We start from the raw sequence: 19989 nt of genomic DNA on the forward strand, positions 1-19989 counted from the left end.
GATTACTCTTTCTTTCTCCAAAAGCACAAGTTCATAGTGCACAAGAAAAACTGAAGACGATAGGACTATTATATTTTAAGGCACATACTGCATAGTGAGCATTGACTATTGCATTTTGAGCCCCATATAGTGTTTTAGTGGAAGTTACATAACATATTTTTGTTTGAGGCATATTTTCTTTTTTCCCCTCAGCAAAATTTAGCTTGACCCCCTTATTAATCGTTCATTGAAGTATTTAAATCAACATGTTGCATTATTCTACATCATAAAATTCTTATAGCCTAGTTTCGATTTACTTTACCTTAGTTCTTGCATTGTATAATTCATTGTATTTTACTTAATAGAAATATAAATATTTATAGTTATATATATATTTATAATTATATAAATCTACAGCAATCTAGCTAAATACCATTATTACAATTAGTGTTATAATAAAACCAGTGATTTTGCATTAGAGAACTGCAGTATGTTGGGTGCTCAAAAGAAAAGAGGTGACCAAATGAAATCGCTCCACTTGCTGAAGCAGTGACGTCATATTAAGACATAAAAATGTTCTCAAGGGTTTAAGATACAGTGGCTCCGTCATTCAGCGGCTGGTCAGAGGGAGTGACAAAAATACAAAATGTTTCATCCTGACACACTCGTCTTACCTGTCCATCTGGGTGTTGGACACACCTCTTTCCTCTCTTTCTGTCTTGAACTATTATTCATAACACTCCTTCCTTTTGCAAAATCTCAGAAATCAAGGAAATATTTAGAGAGCTAACAGGAGGGATTAAAAACAAGGGGAGCTGAATGAATGACGGACGGAAATAAATGCTTGTATGGACTAACATGAGGATATAAATGAAAGATCTGTGGAATTGTCCAGCTCTACCTGTAACCAGCATGGGTGAAAGTTGAGCGTCTACAGTGAGTCTGCTTTATTGTAAACGTCTAGCCACTATCGGTGAGCTGACTCTACTCATGTGTGCGCATGTGGTAACATAGAGCCCAATGGAGGAGTTGAACCCTGTTTCAGAATCTCATGCCTTACTGGAATCTATGCTTCAGAAATTACAGCTAAAGGCTGAGACCAACAGTAGCTCACAAGCTGATATGCAAACATGTAGTCCGTATGAAACAGCGGAAGATTCATCTAAAACAACAGTTTATCCATTTGGATTTTCTTCCAAAAGTAAAGAGCGAGATGAAAGCACCTCAGTTTGGAATAAGAGGGAGAATCCATGGACTCAACAATCTTCTCATTTTGGGGGTGCATTGACTCCTAAACAACCCATCAAAAGGATCAGTAAACACAACTCGAGATTCTCTACTAAACCAAAACGGCCACCATTAATTTGGGGGGAACACAAGTGCTTTACGCCAGAGAGGACCGATGATGTCACTTCCTGGGTCGGAGACGATCAGATGCCCAGGCCAGAGAAGATGCAACAATTTTCTCTGGAAGGGAACACAAGCTCAAATGTGCCACAGTTATACAAAACAGAATCCTTCCGAAACCCCCCTGACCTTTTAGCTCCAACACTGACAACATCATCGTCAGTGGTGGAAAAACCAGAGGTCAAGGGTCAAAGTGGCACATGGAGCTGGGTTGCTGTGAATGAGAAAATTGAAGGCATCAAACCTCACGAGCAATCAGGAAAACCGACAAAGACAAGTAGGAAGAAGTGGGGGGAAGCTAAAAGGTGGGCTCAGAATGTGAAAGAGAGATGGAGAGAGAGACACAGAAGCACAATGACCAGACAAAGAGATGATGGAGAAAGACTTGCGCAGAATGAGATACAAGTGAGTATTTGTGTCCGCTTGGTTTAATACTGTCAAAGCCAGTTTTGTACTAGTTCTTTGTCTATTAGTGGAGCTTGCAATATTAGGCTACTACACTGAACCAAACACTGCAAACTTGCAAAATTATAAAACTACCCTAATTTAGAATTCACGACTGGTGTTGGGATACTTTATTTCTCATTATTAGTTAAAAAAATTATTTGGAAAAACAAAACATAGAAACACTATTGTATCTAATCTATCCAATCGGTAGTATGACCGGCACAGTCTGTTTGTATTCTGAACTGTTCAATAAATTATGAAACTGTGTCAAGAATAGCAACCACCTAGCAACTGCATAACAGTGTGCTATAAAACACACAGAATGCCTTAGTAACAGAAACTGTGTCAATCGCCAGTTGGCTGGCAATGCAATGTTGTGAGAACATAGTAAACAAACGTGAACGACGCGCGGGACAATTGACGGGCCAGTGCTGCATCGTCAAAAAAGTTTAAGCCTTGGCAATTTAAATATTCAAGCGTAAGAAGAGGCAAAAGGAAACTCGCACATTACTTGCACGCTGTGTGGGAGGTTTTGTGCGTGCACACATCTGAAGCACACACAGAATGCCGTGTAAATACTGAATTAAGCTCTCTTTCATGCCTTCTTGTGCTTGAATTCACAAATTCCCCAAAAAATTTCAAAAATATCCATCTCGGAGAGTATCCTAGTAAACATAGTTGGTTATATCTTAAGTGAACATAAATAGTAGATGGGAGAGTAGATGTGTACCTGTATCAGTGTATTATATCAACAAAGGACAAAGAAAAAATCATTCACTGCTCTTGACTGAATCACTTTTGTAACTTTAATAATGATTCATCTATTTAATTTATGCAATGAAGACTATCCACTGTTATTTTACATTTGATTACTTTATTCAGTGTCTCTACTGTTACTGTACTCTACAACTACTGTCTTTAATAATGTTTCAAATGTATATTAGGCTAGTAGTTTTAGCTGTGGTATCGAAATTGCAATAGAGAATTGTGAATTTTTCGCTGGTATATAAACTTTTGTTATCATAACTGCCTATTTTTGTAAAAACGGTTTCCTGGCCAGTAAACTTTCTATTGGTATATTTTCTTAAGTCACCACCATTGGACGGTGTGGCAAAAAGTCTGTTTTTGGCCCTTCTTTGCAACCACCTAGCAACTGCATAACAATGTGCCAGAAACCAGTCAAAATGCCTAAGTAACCACATTGCAATGTTCCAGTAATCAGTCGCCCAAACAATTCAGCATCATGGCAGAGACGTTTTGTGGGCAGGCACAAGTTTCTAAATCAACAATTATTTTAAAACACTTGTCCTTTCTGCTTATATTTAGAGTAATCTCTCATCGTTATCGGGGCCCATCTATGTGGACAACACACCTACGGCACCCACTGAGACTACAGATATCCACCATGAACCGGTCAAAAGAGCACTGGATGAAGATGGTGCTGCTTCGCTAAGTTACATGAGGTAAATACATTAGAAATATGCAACAGACATAGTTATCATTCCACGGGTCTGATCCATGAATCACTTTCTTTTTCTTGTAAAACTTGTGTCTCATCAAAAAAGAATGTGTGACCCAGTAAGGGCTAAAATAATGAAAACATTCAGAGTAAGGGTGCACCTATTATATCATGGTTGAAGTGGTTTTCATTTGATGTATTTGGCTTTCAAATGACTCAACTCCTATCTTTCATCCTTCTTCTCAGTGACAGTCTTTTCTCAGTTGGCACTACTTCTAATTTAATGGAGGAGATCTTCAGCGGGACAGAGTGGGCTCAGTTTCTCTCAATTAACTGCACCACGCAGGACCAATCAAACGAGCCACAAATGAATATCAACCAATCACGTGTAGAACAACGGAACAGTAAATGGACTCAAAATTACACAACCGATTCCCATTTAGGTATGACTAAACCTTCGCTCTCTCAGAGTTTTGCCTCAGATAAACCTGTTTACAACCAAACCGAGACGTCCCAGATGAGTGTTCCTTCATCACACGTTACTGATCTCACCACAAATCCATTACAAACTTCTGACCCGTTTACAAACGTGTTACAAAACGGCTATCTAAAACTCATTGAATCTCACCACAGTGAGCAATCAAACGAACAATCACAGTTTTCCCAGCTTGATCCGAACTATTTAAAGGCAACTGACCGTAGCGATCCACAACGGATGTCTAGTCAAGTATCTGACCCCACCCAAGGTGGGACGGATGATTTCATACCGCACTTGGACCCTTCATTCATTAAGGTGAAAATATAAGCATTAAGAAACAATATTGATTTATTAGGTTGTTAGTAATTAGCAACATGTTAGAATATATGTTAATTCTTTCTTATTTCTTTTCCTTCTTTTCTCTCAGCCAAAGGACAGATCGTCCATAAAATCCTATGGATCTCTGAGCCGTAAAAGAGAGCATTGGACAAAAAGGAGAGATCCATTTGAACACACAACACAAGACATGGAGGATGAGGACCACAGCAGCTCTTTCATGGCCACAGAGACTTCACACTCACCCACTTCTTCAATCAACTCGCTGATGGACTCCATCTCAGTGTCTTCTGTATCTTTGGAGACTGTGGTCAAAAAGGTATGATTTACTACATAGTTTACATTTACTACACAGAGGAAAATTTGCATTCAATAAGCCAGTTTTAAAGTGCCCCTATTATACTATTTTAAAGGTTCCTAATTTAGTTTTGGATGTCTCCTTCAAAAGGTTTACATGCATCCAAGGTCAAAAACACTTACTTTTCTCATAATATACATTGCAGCATCAGCTCTTTTCTCACAGTGTCTGAAACGATTCGATAAAAGATTCAGTCTCTCTAAACCCCTCCTTTCCGAGAGCCTATTCTGCTCTGATTGGTCAGATGCCCAGTCTGTTGTGATTGGTCTACTCTGCTCTGATTAGTCAGATGGCCCAGTCTATTGTGATTGGTCTACTCTGCTCTGATTGGTCAGATCGTCCAGTCTGTTGTGATTGGTCTACTCTGCTCTGATTGGTCAGATCATCCAGTCTGTTGTGATTGGTCTACTCTGCTCTGATTGGTCAGATGGTCCAGTCTGTTGTGATTGGTCTACTCTGCTCTGATTAGTCAGATGGTCCAGTCTGTTGTGATTGGTCTACTCTGCTCTGATTAGTCAGATGGCCCAGTCTGTTGTGAGTGGTCTACTCTGCTCTGATTGGTCAGATGGTCCAGTCTGTTGTGATTGGTCTACTCTGCTCTGATTGGTCAGATCGTCCAGTCTGTTGTGATTGGTCTACTCTGCTCTGATTGGTCAGATGGTCCAGTCTGTTGTGATTGGTCTACTCTGCTCTGATTGGTCAGATGGTCCAGTCTGTTGTGATTGGTCTACTCTGCTCTGATTAGTCAGATGGCCCAGTCTGTTGTGATTGGTCTACTCTGCTCTGATTGGTCAGATCGTCCAGTCTGTTGTGATTGGTCTACTCTGCTCTGATTGGTCAGATCATCCAGTCTGTTGTGATTGGTCTACTCTGCTCTGATTGGTCAGATGGTCCAGTCTGTTGTGATTGGTCTACTCTGCTCTGATTAGTCAGATGGTCCAGTCTGTTGTGATTGGTCTACTCTGCTCTGATTGGTCAGATCGTCCAGTCTGTTGTGATTGGTCTACTCTGCTCTGATTGGTCAGATCATCCAGTCTGTTGTGATTGGTCTACTCTGCTCTGATTGGTCAGATGGTCCAGTCTGTTGTGATTGGTCTACTCTGCTCTGATTAGTCAGATGGTCCAGTCTGTTGTGATTGGTCTACTCTGCTCTGATTAGTCAGATGGTCCATTCTGTTGTGAGTGGTCTACTCTGCTCTGATTGGTCAGATGGTCCAGTCTGTTGTGATTGGTCTACTCTGCTCTGATTAGTCAGATGGTCCAGTCTGTTGTGATTGGTCTACTCTGCTCTGATTAGTCAGATGGTCCATTCTGTTGTGAGTGGTCTACTCTCCTCTGATTGGTCAGATGGTCCAGTCTGTTGTGATTGGTCTACTCTGCTCTGATTAGTCAGATGGCCCAGTCTGTTGTGATTGGTCTACTCTGCTCTGATTGGTCAGATCGTCCAGTCTGTTGTGATTGGTCTACTCTGCTCTGATTGGTCAGATGGTCCAGTCTGTTGTGATTGGTCTACTCTGCTCTGATTAGTCAGATGGTCCAGTCTGTTGTGATTGGTCTACTCTGCTCTGATTAGTCAGATGGTCCATTCTGTTGTGATTGGTCTACTCTGCTCTGATTGGTCAGATGGTCCAGTCTGTTGTGATTGGTCTACTCTGCTCTGATTAGTCAGATGGCCCAGTCTATTGTGATTGGTCTACTCTGCTCTGATTGGTCAGATCGTCCAGTCTGTTGTGATTGGTCTACTCTGCTCTGATTGGTCAGATGGCCCAGTCTATTGTGATTGGTCTACTGTGCTCTGATTGGTCAGATCGTCCAGTCTGTTGTGATTGGTCTACTCTGCTCTGATTGGTCAGATGGCCCAGTCTATTGTGATTGGTCTACTCTGCTCTGATTGGTCAGATGGTCCAGTCTGTTGTGATTGGTCTACTCTGCTCTGATTGGTCAGATGGCCCAGTCTATTGTGATTGGTCTACTCTGCTCTGATTTGTCAGATCGTCCAGTCTGTTGTGATTGGTCTACTCTGCTCTAATTGGTCAGATCGTCCAGTCTATTGTGATTGGTCTACTCTGCTCTGATTTGTCAGATCGTCCAGTCTGTTGTGATTGGTCTACTCTGCTCTGATTGGTCAGATGGTCCAGTCTGTTGTGATTGGTCTACTCTGCTCTGATTGGTCAGATGGCCCAGTCTATTGTGATTGGTCTACTCTGCTCTGATTGGTCAGATCGTCCAGTCTGTTGTGATTGGTCTACTCTGCTTTGATTGGTCAGATGGCCCAGTCTATTGTGATTGGTCTACTCTGCTCTGATTGGTCAGATCGTCCAGTCTGTTGTGATTGGTCTACTCTGCTCTGATTGGTCAGATGGCCCAGTCTATTGTGATTGGTCTACTCTGCTCTGATTGGTCAGATCGTCCAGTCTGTTGTGATTGGTCTACTCTGCTCTGATTAATCAGATGGCCCAGTCTGTTGTGATTGGTCTACCACTTACGGCTTTAGAAACCAAACGCTGCTGTGTTTCTGAATTTCAGCTTTGGATCTTCCTCAGCACTTGAAACACAGTGATACAAACAGTATCGGTCTCACTGTATCAATTCGAGCCAGAGTCCTCATCATTTGGAAGTTCATGCAAAGTGGATTTGTTTTGGCAAACAAACATTACACACACAAAAAAAAACATAATAGGGGAACTTTAACTGATATATATGCTGATTTTTATGAAAATTAGGATCAGTTTTCTGGTGTAATTTTGATTAAAAATAGAATAATTGTTTAACCCCTGGTTAAAGTTTAGGGTGTGAACAGTTTGTTATTACAGACTACAGACGCACATGTGTTATGTCGAGATGGTTGTAGTTTTAGAGCCATTAATTGTTGGGTGGTGCTGAATTTTTAGCTTGTCTTGTGACACAGTCTACTACGATGTGAGTCACTACAAATTTTTTTTACAGATTCTGTAAGTCACACTTTTATTAATGCGTAACATCAGAAACCTACACTGCTATGAGGACGATCCTCATTACATTCAATATTTATGTACATTACCATTCAATGGTTTGGGGGCAGTAATGTTTAAAAAAAAATTAGTAAAATTTTTCAGCAAGGTTGATTAATGCTGTTTGTTTTTACTTTATAACTCAGCATGATATACTGGAGTACAAGCAACAGTTTTTCTTGTTAACCAGATTCACCATTTAAATAAACATGAATATACTGTTATATCCTTCTTGCCCTCATGTTGTTCCAAAGGAAAGGGTGAATAATTGTACTGGGCACTGTATTCTGAACTATAATATGATAGCTTTACATGAGGAACATTAAGTTATTCAATGTAAGTTATTCACTGAAATAACTTAAATTCTCGCAAAAATGTAAGTTATTCACTGAAAATCTGCCGCTATTAACTGCTGCGATCAGTCAGTAAGTCAAATTATTCAGAATGGATTTTGACTTGGATCAAGCAATTCATTGAAAGAGATCTGTTTTAAAAGAATGATATTGCTGCTTCTCTCATGAATGTACCGAGGAGAGCAAAGCTGCTGTAAGCCTTCCGAAGACTCGGAACGGTCATATCCCCACTTTTATGATTCATTTTTGGTCATTTCAGAGCTTGACAGCCATAGTTCATTATCATTATTTTGAAGAGAGTGGCCAAGATATCTTCAAAAATTCCCCTTTAGTGTTTCACAGAAGAAAGTCATACAGGTTTATAGCGAGATGAGGGTATATTGATGATGACAGAATCTTCATTTAAAAGTCAACTATCTCTTTAAATTGAGTTATAGAACATAGTCCAGCATGAACAGACTTGCAACAGCTGGTCTTTTCAAAAGGCGATTCAGTTTATGTATCCATTGTAAACACATTATATAATTTCAATTGTAAACATATTGTCCACAATTACAATACATCTTGTCATTCTTTCTATTCGTCTCCCAGAGGAGGATGGAAGACACTCAACGACACGTCAGATTCTCTGAGGAGGTCATCATCTTACCGCCCAGCTACTTGCCAGAGAATGACGATGATGATGATGATGAAGAAGATTATGATACTGAATGCCCAGAGGAGCCTTCTCCCCGGCCTTCAATCCCTAAGTGGATTGTGTCTTTAAAAGGCAAAAGTGCAAAGTACAAATTTTAACTCCCTTTGCATCTGACTCCACCCCTTATATTCTGCAGATTACATAAACTGTAAGACTGGAGAGCCCGCACAAATAACAGACAATTATGATTAATATATTTATTATGAAAACAAAAATAATTTTAATGAGATTGTGATATGCCAGTGCTATATTGATATGCCATTAAATTAAAATTTAAAATAAAAGTGAAATGTCATAAAAATAACAACATAATTATTTCACAAATTAATGTGTAAAGATGTTATGGGATTCATTTTATAAGATTAACATTACTTACAATCTCCAAGTCAACAGAATGAAAATCCAGCTGATTAAGACTAATATTTCACACTAAACACACAAAATATCCATGAATCCTGAATGCACTTTTAGCTTCAGAAAGGATAGTGCATATACTCACATATCATAATTATAATCTGTTACACTTAATGAATAAATTACTGTTCTTTGTTTGTCATTTCATTTGCTGCTGCTTAAGTATTGTTTGTAAATGTAGACTACCAGTCAAGTAAAAACTGGTTAAAAAAGTTAAAGAAGTGAAACAAAAAGTTAAAGAGGTTTAATTTTAGGAAAATGTTTGATGAATAATTTATACAAATAGCTCTATAACAAGCAGAAGCAGAAAACAGGAATAAAGCGAGCATTTTCTTTACAAACCGAACCTGAGAAAATGGCACTTTCAGGTGAAAAATAGTAAACATTTTAATTTTGAAGCCTTGCCAACAGAATGAAAGCCTATTAACAAAGACTGCATCATTTTATAGTTAAATGGCCCTGGGATTAAAAATGGTAGTTTTAATGGGTTTCAATGTGGACATTTTTGTCCATAAGGTCCTAAGTGTTACTATTTTGTATAACTAGTGTAAAATAGATTTACTAAAGGAAATGGTAAAATGAAATGTATGCAGTTGGCATTAACATGTGTATTAAAGATGAAAAGAAATGAAAAAGAAAAAATGCCTATAAGGATGCACAACGGTTAAATGCTTAAAATATAATTCTGTAGACATGTATTTTTTAGAAAATAATATGTTGATAAAAACTGTAAAGCAGCCAACAAGTGTCCAGCAAACATAGAAACTCCTTCAAGCTCAAATATAAGATAAGAAAAAAGACATTTTTCATTGTTTAACCTTTTTGAGTTCTACGTAACTCTCATACTTACATTTGTGTTATTTCATATCATTTCGATAGTCTAGACTTTATTATTATTCTAAAGTGCAGACAATAGTATGAATAAAGAATGAGCAGGTGTTTACAGACATTTAACCTCTAGTGTATAAATCTGTGTTTTCTGAGCGTTTGAGGCTGGGTGAAGAATAGCTTTACTTCAATGCATTAACACCCCTAAAGCTTTACAGACTTGAAACAAACGAAGGTATTTATTCTATTACTTGAAGAAACTGCAAAATAATAAAAAATCTAGAAATAAGAAGTATAATTATTTGAAAGCCTCATGGGTTGTCCGCGTGACTCACTCCTGTCGTTCCAATAGAAAAGGTCCCTGAGTCATTTGAGCTCTTCCCCAAAACTTTGATTGACATCTGGCTGCCCTGGTAGGGTCTCTTTGACTCCTGCACAATGTCTGATACCTGTCATAAAGGGGATAGAAAGATAAGGCATCGCTCTGCATACTCACATAAGAAAACTCAAATAAACAATCTGGCACCTCTTCAAATTTCTTTGCTTTGTACTCGTCCGCCCCTTTATGGAAGTTGAGAAGGATGATGTCACAGAACACTGTAGCCTGCAAAAATATACAACAGTCAGATATGTGCTCTGTTGTTGTTGCCAGCATTAATCTTTGCATGTCACAATAATCTTACCAATCCCACTGAAGTTAATGCTGCGACCAAAGTAATCAGAAATGGCACAGTGTTAAACTTTCCCGCCTGCAAATAGATACGCAAAGTTAGACACACACAAGCCCATATGTGTCACAAAAGCTGCTTTATATAGCGTATAGGGCGGCTGTACAAAATACCTACATTGCCAGACACTATTATTTCAAAGCGGATGGCGTAAGCTTTATGGAGCGTTCGATACTCAGTCCCATTTTCGGACTGATAGTATTTAGCAAACCTGGAAGAGACAAAAACAAGATGCAGTTGCAGAAAAGCCGTAAGGGTGCACGAGTAGCCATGTGTGTTCATGTGCTACCTGAAGTTATATCCTTTAGAGGCTTTGCTCTGCTGAAAAGCTGCATCTAGGCGTGTGAAGAAGTACTTGGGGTTGCAGTTATCCACATCATAGTCAAGATTACACTTCCAGTTGATGTTAATTCCAATCTCTCCTCCCTGACAAAAAAACAACAAAAAAAACAAACAGGCAGTAATTTTATTACATGTGACGAGCTGTTTCCACATTAAAGCAGATTATTCTATTCATCCCTCTAGGCCATGAATTAAACAGAATCCAGCTCCGTTTTTTGATCTACTGTATTTTTGCAGGTTACACACGACTACTATAAGGCTAAATAAGTAGGCGTATGGCAGCTAGTTTGTTTCAGCCATGGGATAAAAAAGTGACTTGATTTTTTACAAGACTTTTAAAAAAGACTTTTAAAAGACTTTTAACTCGGAATTGCGAGAAATAAAGTCAGAATTGCAAGATACCGGCCTGGTTTAACCGACTGGGCTTAGATTAGAGAGATGAAAACTCTGTCATCATTTACTCACCCTCATGTTGTTTCAAGCCTGAATGAATTTCGTCCTTCTGTTGAACTCAAAAGAAGATCTTTTTAAGAATGTTGGTAGTCAAACAGTTGACGGTAGCCATTGGAAAGAAAAGAAACTACTATGGAAGTCAATGGGGGCCATCAACTGTTTTTGATTACCAACATTCTTCAAAATAAGTTCTTTTGTGGGGAATTTTTGGGTGAACTCTCCCTTTAAGCCAGGATTGGGCCTTAGTTCAATTAGGACATTTAAGTAGCTTTTATAAAAGTGCCTTTACTAAAAAAATAACATTACTGATGTGCATCTTGAGACAAAACAATAACACTGACATATTTTAAAATATATTCCAGTACAAGTCGCTTTCAGTTAAAACAGCTCAAACATGCATTTTAGTCTGGGACAATAGGCTTAGCCTTGTCTGTGAGGGGGATAAACTCGCTCAGCAAACTGAGTTGACTATAATTGAAGCGGGAATATTTTTTGAAATAATTTTTAAAAAGACACAAACACTTATTAAGGGGAAAAGGGTTCTGTTCCTCTCGAGTGCTGCCGGTGTGCCTTCTTTAAATAACTCACTCTTGGCTGTGTCATTCGCTTACGGCCACACCACCCTGAGCACGTCCGATCTCGGAAGCTAGGCAGGGTCGGGCCAAGTTAGTCTTCGGATGGGAGACCGCCTGGGAATACCAGGTGCTGTAAGCCTTTTCCTTCACCAGAAATCTAATAGCCTACACTTTCCCATGGTTCAGGATTGATGGTTGGTCCTTTATCCTTTGAAATTCATTGCTTCATTTATTTTCTTTCTTTCTCCTTCAGTGGGCCAAAGCAACACAGTAAAATAGTGTTTGCCAGGGATTAGAGATTTCACGCTGTTGCTGGAGAAAGTAGAAAGGAACAATGACGAGAATGGGCTGCTCTTTGCCCTTCTGAAAGCAGGCAGAAGCCAGAGAGAAAGCTAAATATAAAATAAATAAATGAAGTAATGAATTTTAAATAACGGAACAACCATCAAACCTGAGCCGTGAGGAAGTTTAGGCTATTAGATTTCTGGTGAAGGAAAAGGCTTACAGCACTATGGCAAGCTTAACGCTCCCAGCGTTACTTGTCGTAATTTCATTTTACTTGTAAGAATTTTATTTAGAGAGCTCTCTAATTCGATTCTAACTAATAACAATTAAATAAGAGAGCTCTTTAAATATAATTGTTACTAGTAAGAATTGAATTAGAGAGCTCTCTAATAATAATTGTGTGGAAAAGGGCCTGGCAGCCACTGCGGGTGGAGAGCAAGTGCGGGGAAACTGAATGTATTTATGACACTAACAGGTGTAGCACTCCGCAGTGAGTCGAGAGACGAGTGAAAAGGAGCGTGGGTGCGGACAGGGGCTGCCTGGGAAGTGAGCTGTGAATGTTAAAGCCGTGGTAAAGTGTTGTATAGCCTTCAGAAGTTTGAGTTCCAGTTTTTGAAGTGTCTGAATAAATTACATGAACCGCACAGTCCCTCCCCGTCCCCTGTCTCCTTCATCCCCACCTTAACAAGCTTTAGCTTTCCCACAAATTGTTAGGCTACTAGTAAGAACTAAATTAAAGACCTCTCTAATACGCCCTGTTTTTTTGGAACTGAGGCTCTTCTTCTCTAGACCAGGGTTTGCCAAACTTGATTTGTCAGCCAAACCCTTAGACTTAAAATATTTACTTAAATAACACCTAAAAATTATTTAGGGTGTTATTTACGCGCAATTTACACAATTTATGACACCAGAAGTATCGTAGTGCGTCATGGCGTAGCGTAAATATCACCACTATGTTGTACTCGCATGAGTTGCGCTAAGTGAAATCCGTATGTTCGTTTGGCCGTAAGCTAGTTATTTTACTTTATATAGTTTTAAATATTTTTCTTACACAAACTCATCGTTTCACTATAGAAGGCATTTATTTGAACTTCTTGTGCAGATGACGAGTGGTCGGTGTATTATAGCTAGTGGTCGACCGATATATCGCCACGACCGATATATATTTCGCCATCGTGGTCGAAATATATATCGATATTTGGCTTTTTTCAAATATCGGCATTGGCCGATCAGTTTTTCTGATTGTCCGATGTGTTGGAAGCGGGACTTTTATTTTGACGGCGCTGCAGACTTTTATTTTGACGGGCGGCGCTGAGAACACCAGCACCTGAGAACATAACGACAGCGCCTGAATCTGATCACACAGCGCTCACTCACATTCTCCGTCTCTCTGTCAGTCATATCTAATACTTTGTTGGACAGAACCGGTGGCTACAGAACTGGTAATCAATGAAAGTAAATGGTATGCGAAAAAGTAATGCATTTGCTTTTATATTATTTGTAACCGAAAAGACAAACAATAGGGCTAAAATACTTTCTCATTTACGGTCAACATTCAGCAAATGGGCATCTACATAATTTAAACAAATCTCTGAATATAATCTAATAAACATTTAATTTCACAAACCTTGCAGATTTAATCGAATCCAGCTGTGTTATCTTGTGAAGTGTGCATTTGTAGCCTGCATAAACGTGTTCCTGCGAGTGACGGTCCGTGCGAAGTGAGTGAATGAGTGATTATTTGTGAAAAATTCTGTAATAGGATTGCAGATTCAAGAAGTTGCCATCTAAAGTATAGGGCCTAAGCATGTTTATTTTAAATATTTATTAAATGTATTAAATATTGATTTATATAAATATAAAGTGTGTGTGTATATATCTATTATATATATATATATATATATATGTGTGTGTGTCTATATATTATATATGTGTGTCTGTGTATATATATATATATATTTATATATATATATACAGGGCCTTCTCAAAAAATTTGCATATTTTGATAAAGTTCATTATTTTCCATAATGTAATGATAAAAATTAAACTTTCATATATTTTAGATTCATTGCACACCAACTGAAATATTTCAGGTTTTTTATTGTTTTAATACCGATGATTTTGGCATACAGCTCATGAAAACCTAAAATTCCTATCTCAAAAAATTAGCATATTTCATCCGACCAATAAAAGAAGTGTTTTTAATACAAAAAAAGTCAACCTTCAAATAATTATGTTCAGTTATGCACTCAATACTTGGTCGGGAATCCTTTTGCAGAAATGACTGTTTCAATGCGGCGTGGCATGGAGGCAATCAGCCTGTGGCACTGCTGAGGTGTTATGGAGGCCCAGGATGCTTCGATAGCGGCCTTAAGCTCATCCAGAGTGTTGGGTCTTGTGTCTCTCAACTTTCTCTTCACAATATCCCACAGATTCTCTATGGGGTTCAGGTCAGGAGAGGTGGCAGGCCAATTGAGCACAGTAATACCATGGTCAGTAAACCATTTACCAGTGGTTTGGGCACTGTGAGCAGGTGCCAGGTCGTGCTGAAAAATGAAATCTTCATCTCCATAAAGCTTTTCAGCAGATGGAAGCATGAAGTGCTCCAAAATCTCCTGATAGCTATAGCTGCATTGACCCTGCGCTTGATAAAACACAGTGGACCAACACCAGCAGCTGACATGGCACCCCAGACCATCACTGACTATGGGTACTTGACACTGGACTTCAGGCATTTTGGCATTTCCTTCTCCCCAGTCTTCCTCCAGACTCTGGCACCTTGATTTCCGAATGACATGCAAAATTTGCTTTCATCTGAAAAAAGTACTTTGGACCACTGAGCAACAGTCCAGTGCTGCTTCTCTTTAGCCCAGGTCAGGCGCTTCTGCCGCTGTTTCTGGTTCAAAAGTGGCTTGACCTGGGGAATGCGGCACCTGTAGCCCATTTCCTGCACACGCCTGTGCACGGTGGCTCTGGATGTTTCTACTCCAGACTCAGTCCACTGCTTCCGCAGGTCCCCCAAGGTCTGGAATCGGTCCTTCTCCACAATCTTCCTCAGGGTCCGGTCACCTCTTCTCGTTGTGCAGCGTTTTTTGCCACACTTTTTCCTTCCCACAGACTTCCCACTGAGGTGCCTTGATACAGCACTCTGGGAACAGCCTATTTGTTCAGAAATTTCTTTCTGTGTCTTACCCTCTTGCTTGAGGGTGTCAATGATGGCCTTCTGGACAGCAGTCAGGTCGGCAGTCTTACCCATGATTGCGTTTTTGAGTAATGAAACAGGCTGGGAGTTTTTAAAAGCCTCAGGAATCTTTTGCAGGTGTTTAGAGTTAATAGTTGATTCAGATGATTAGGTTAATAGCTTGTTTAGAGACCCTTTTCATGATATGCTAATTTTTTGAGATAGGAATTTTGGGTTTTCATGAACTGTATGCCAAAATCATCAGTATTAAAACAATAAAAGACCTGAAATATTTCAGTTGGTGTGCAATGAATCTAAAATATATGCAAGTTTAAGTTTTATCATTGCATTATGGAAAATAATGAACTTTATCACAATATGCTAATTTTTTTAGAAGGACCTGTATATATATATATATATATATATATATATATATATATATATGTATATATATGTTTGATATATAAATATAAAAATCGGCTTTATAACGGCCATCGGCCACCCTGCTCTCTAAGATATCGGGATCGGCCATCAAAAAACACTTATCGGTCGACCACTAATTATAGCCTACATATTTTTTTTTTACACTCTATGTATGACAAACAGGCTTCAATGAATTATGTAATATTTTAAAATATGTTGTCTACTTTAGTTGTATACACGTTGTCATGTTAATTATAATCAAATGCATTTTGTTTTATTGTTCACAATATTATCATTGATATTTGTTTGAGAAGGGCACTTTCCATTCATTTTGAAAAATGGGGGCTCGAGCACCCAAAGATGAAAGGCAAAGCTGAGTTGACCTACCACTTCAGTAATGTTGTCCAAATTTTGATTGAGTTGTTTCAGGATATGTCCCACTTTGAAGATCGGACAGAACGGATCGTGCACTGGGTCATAAATACATTTCTGAATGTGAGACTGGTTTAAGCTTGAAGGGAAATTGCCCCTGTGAAAGTAAGAGAGAAACAGCACATCAGTAGTCTGAAGCAATATCAGGCTATTGTTAGCCTATTATTTGGGCTTTCTTTCAAAAAGGGCACTATATTAATTATATTTAGAGCTGTCAATAAATATAGGGTTGTTGATGAACATTTTGATGGAATTGATGACATTAATCACAAGGTGATTGAACTTTATTACACTCTTGTGGCAGATGAATAAATCATTGAAACAGTTCAGTCAACATATTGTTTGATTCATTTTTACGCCATTGGACATAAGTCTATCACTTGGCCCACAGTCCGTTTTGCAATGAAGTTGTTGTTTTTTTAAATCACATTTAAAAATTTTTTTTTTTTTGTAAATACACATATACTTTAAAAAATTAAATGAACAGTAAGTCATGACAACATATGTATTTACATTACTTTAACTCGTCAAAAGAAGTTAAGCAGTTTTAAACTTTTCTATGTTAACTATACAATATTCAACTCATTTTTTAAGGCAGTTTAATGTAATTTAAGTTGAAATTACTCATACATCTAAGTTGATTGTACTTAAAAAATTAAGGCAGCAACTTTTTTAAATTTTTTTAAATTAAATGGCTTCTCACAACACAAAAGTCCTTGCGCAAAGAAAATAAACTCACCTAGTGACATCGAAGAGAGGGAAGCGAATGCTGTTTTTGATGAAGATTGTGAAGTTCTCCACCTCTTTCATTGGCGTTCTGAGAGTGAGTAGATTTATTAATGTGTCTAGCATTAAAACGATCTATTTTGGATTACAAGACAACTCCCACTGTGTACAATATTTAAATTACAAGTCCAAAAGGTTGCACTTTTTCTTACACAGAAACGCTGTCATCCTCTGCAGGGCACCAGCCTTCAATTTCACACCATCCTGTACTATTTGTAACGTTATTGAACAAGCATATGCCTGTTAAAATACCTGTAAAAAGGGAGAGATGTATCAAGCAACCTAGAAAGTATTAGCATGCTTCTCTGCTACATAGTTACTCGCTGAAGTACTATAAGTATTAGTAGCCCTGAAAGTGATGTCAGCCTTAGAAAGAGAACAAACTCACCATTCCCTATATTTGAGCTATTATTATCGCAGTCATCATCAGTTTCGCAAGTAAACTTGTCATCAGTCTGATAGACAAGGGAGGAGTAGAGAGAGAGAGTGTGTAAGTATAAGGTCGCATATTTAAAGTATATTTAAAGTCAGCTGAGATTTGGGTGTCACCTCAGGGCACCGTCCTTGCGTCTGATTGGCTGTGATGACCATGCGGGTGATGATAGAGAACGATGAAGCACCCTGAAAAATGTGCAGAAAAGTTCACCTTAGACCAAGACTTGGAAGAGAAGGGGGATCCAAAACGTAATTGTGTGGAGTTTTACATTCAACATTGAAATGTACATTTGCTGACCTGTGATGGAACTACATAGTCTGCCACGTCCATCACGCGGTTATTGAATTTGCCCAAGCCCTTCACTTTGGTCATGACCGCAGACTCAATCCCAGTGTCCCGTTTCTGATGTCCTTTTTCATGCAGAAACACCCAACTGAAAACACATACATGCGCACATAACAACAAAGTGATCAAACCTGTTCAAGATCAATGATTTAAAAAAAAATACTTTTACTATTATCTGGCTAAAACGTTAGTTAGTCATCTAAATGGGTAATAAACAGGCTATATATCTATAGATAGATAAATGTATAGATAGATGGATGAATGGATAGATAAATGATCGATCGATAGATAATCAGAGTCATGACTAACTACTGGTGCACTTACACCCATTTACGCACCTACGAAACAAAACAGAAATAATACATTTCAGCATTGACATTAATTAGTCCCAAACCTTCATTATTCAAAACATTTACATGTACATTTCCAAAGGTTAATTACTTTTTGTGCTCTTCAATCTCAAACACCACCAAGTACAATCACTGCATTCAACCCTAATTTATTTTTTCTCCATTTACTAGACCTTAAACCAACACTCTAATATTTAAAATTAGTTTAAATTAATATTAGCAACAAGGACATAACCAAAGCTTACCAGATAAAATACAGAATAATCAACAGCTGGACGAAACGGTTGATGACTCCAACAGACCAGCTCTTCACCACAACTGATTTAGCTGTTTCATAGACGAAGAAATCAGTGAAGAAGCGCAGCACTTTGGGAGCCATACTATTAGTGTGTGTAGTTTAACGCTAACAAGTGTACGCTGAAGAAAGTCTGGAGATCCAGTGCAGGACAAACCAGTGTGTGCCTCACTGCTGTGCGTCTGCTGAATGAGGGATCTTATTTTACTTGATGCATTGGGGAAAAAAAAAATACTTTTGACCACATTTTCCCTCCCCTTTTCATGTTCATGCCTCTCCTCCATCAGACCCCAAGGGACCTTGCCCGCATTTCCTTAATAGCCTGCTCATTTGCTCATCTCTTCTCCGCTTTATTTAAGGGAAATGTTTCACTTTTTTTAATAAACTTAAATAAACAGGATTCACTTTAATAAATATAAGCAGTATAGCTAATTATAACAGTTAATCTGTGAAAGCTCTTTAAGCACATACTGTGAATTTAATGTATTCCACATTGTGACTGCGTTTGTTACATTTTGTCTTTGGCATCTTCACCACGCAATACAGTCACAATGTGCATTACCATTGTTGTTTTCATTTAACCTCCAAAAAGTTACAATCATATTGGTAAAAAAGTACATTTCTAAAACCTCAAAACTGTTCACACTTGTGACATAGCTATCAAGTCAATCATTCAAAACCTGCTAAAGGCTGCAAGAGTCAATCTCCATAGGGAAATTGATTTTTTACGATAACTTTTAAACCTTTAAAGTCAAGCTACGAGGTTGATAATCTGTTATTTGCCGCTGTTGAAGCCATCTGTCTCCATTTTTCAACTTATTTTAAAAGTAATTGTGTTTAACAGCAGAATTTGAGGTGAAAACCAGCATTAGCCATGATGCTGTTCAGAAAATTCCACCAATTAGAGTCAAAACAAGCAAAATAGACCAAACATCTCCTTAGTTCCGCCTACTCCCATGATGCCCTGCGAATTAAGTAATCAAGTCGATCTCCCTACGCTCTCAAAATACTTAAATATTTGTATAATCAACATTTTAAAATGAGTATAGTTTCTAATTTCTCCATTGTTTTTAATTTGATGTCATTCACAATACTTCATGGGATTGTAGTTCTATCTATCTACCACTAAAGCTGCTAAGTACAGTGTTGTACCTTTGTATTTTTGTCCAATTTTCAAATACTTTTTTTGCTTTTTGTGATGTGATGTTTGGGATGTGATTTGCCTCGTAGCTGATTGGCTCTGTTCATGGCTTATAATGCTTTAACAAAGACTTTTTTTTTTAACCCCAAAAAAATAAATGAATGGAAAACAATGGGGGAAAAACACTTTCAGGTAGGCTACAACACTGCTGAAGAGTGGACGGGCATTGTTGCAATGTATTGTTTAGGATCGTATGTTTCCTGTCAAACCACACCAGTTGTACCATTAAAATATGGGCATGGCCATGCATTTATCCAATTTTCTTGTTCAAAATAATTTTTATACTAACCTCCATCAACCCTTTCCCCAATTACACTGAAAAAATGGTAACGTAAAAAATGTATAATTCATGTGAAACATATTATCCAATATCACGGATCACCAACAAAATGTCACATATTATTTGTATTT

The 19989-nt window shown here is 38.2% G+C and overlaps 3 protein-coding genes and 1 pseudogene across 3 annotated transcripts in view; 2 read left to right on the forward strand and 2 right to left on the reverse strand.

Annotated features, from left to right (window-relative positions):
• The window catches only part of ran (RAN, member RAS oncogene family), an 81030-nt gene that overhangs the window by 38941 nt on the left and 22100 nt on the right, over positions 1-19989 (reverse strand). The window lies entirely within an intron of this gene.
• LOC143744353 (uncharacterized) lies at positions 641-9060 on the forward strand. The gene is made up of 5 exons (XM_077235788.1): positions 641-1791; positions 3160-3296; positions 3539-4085; positions 4198-4425; positions 8399-9060. Exons 1-5 carry the CDS (start codon positions 1000-1002, stop codon positions 8600-8602), a joined length of 1908 nt encoding a protein of 635 aa, XP_077091903.1. The 5' UTR covers positions 641-999; the 3' UTR covers positions 8603-9060.
• p2rx3a (purinergic receptor P2X, ligand-gated ion channel, 3a) lies at positions 8687-18705 on the reverse strand. The gene is made up of 12 exons (XM_077235789.1): positions 18328-18705; positions 17685-17820; positions 17501-17572; positions 17340-17406; positions 17104-17203; positions 16905-16982; positions 16121-16262; positions 10764-10900; positions 10592-10685; positions 10430-10495; positions 10273-10350; positions 8687-10195 (listed from the first exon to the last, which is right to left on the reverse strand). Exons 1-12 carry the CDS (start codon positions 18459-18461, stop codon positions 10058-10060), a joined length of 1242 nt encoding a protein of 413 aa, XP_077091904.1. The 5' UTR covers positions 18462-18705; the 3' UTR covers positions 8687-10057.
• Positions 11875-11983, forward strand: LOC143744644 (5S ribosomal RNA; annotated as a pseudogene).

The sequence above is a fragment of the Siphateles boraxobius genome, unplaced genomic scaffold (genome assembly GCF_051911475.1).
Source record: "Siphateles boraxobius isolate OS27281-9 unplaced genomic scaffold, OSU_SipBor_1 2, whole genome shotgun sequence".
Taxonomy (NCBI): Eukaryota; Metazoa; Chordata; class Actinopteri; order Cypriniformes; family Leuciscidae; genus Siphateles; species Siphateles boraxobius.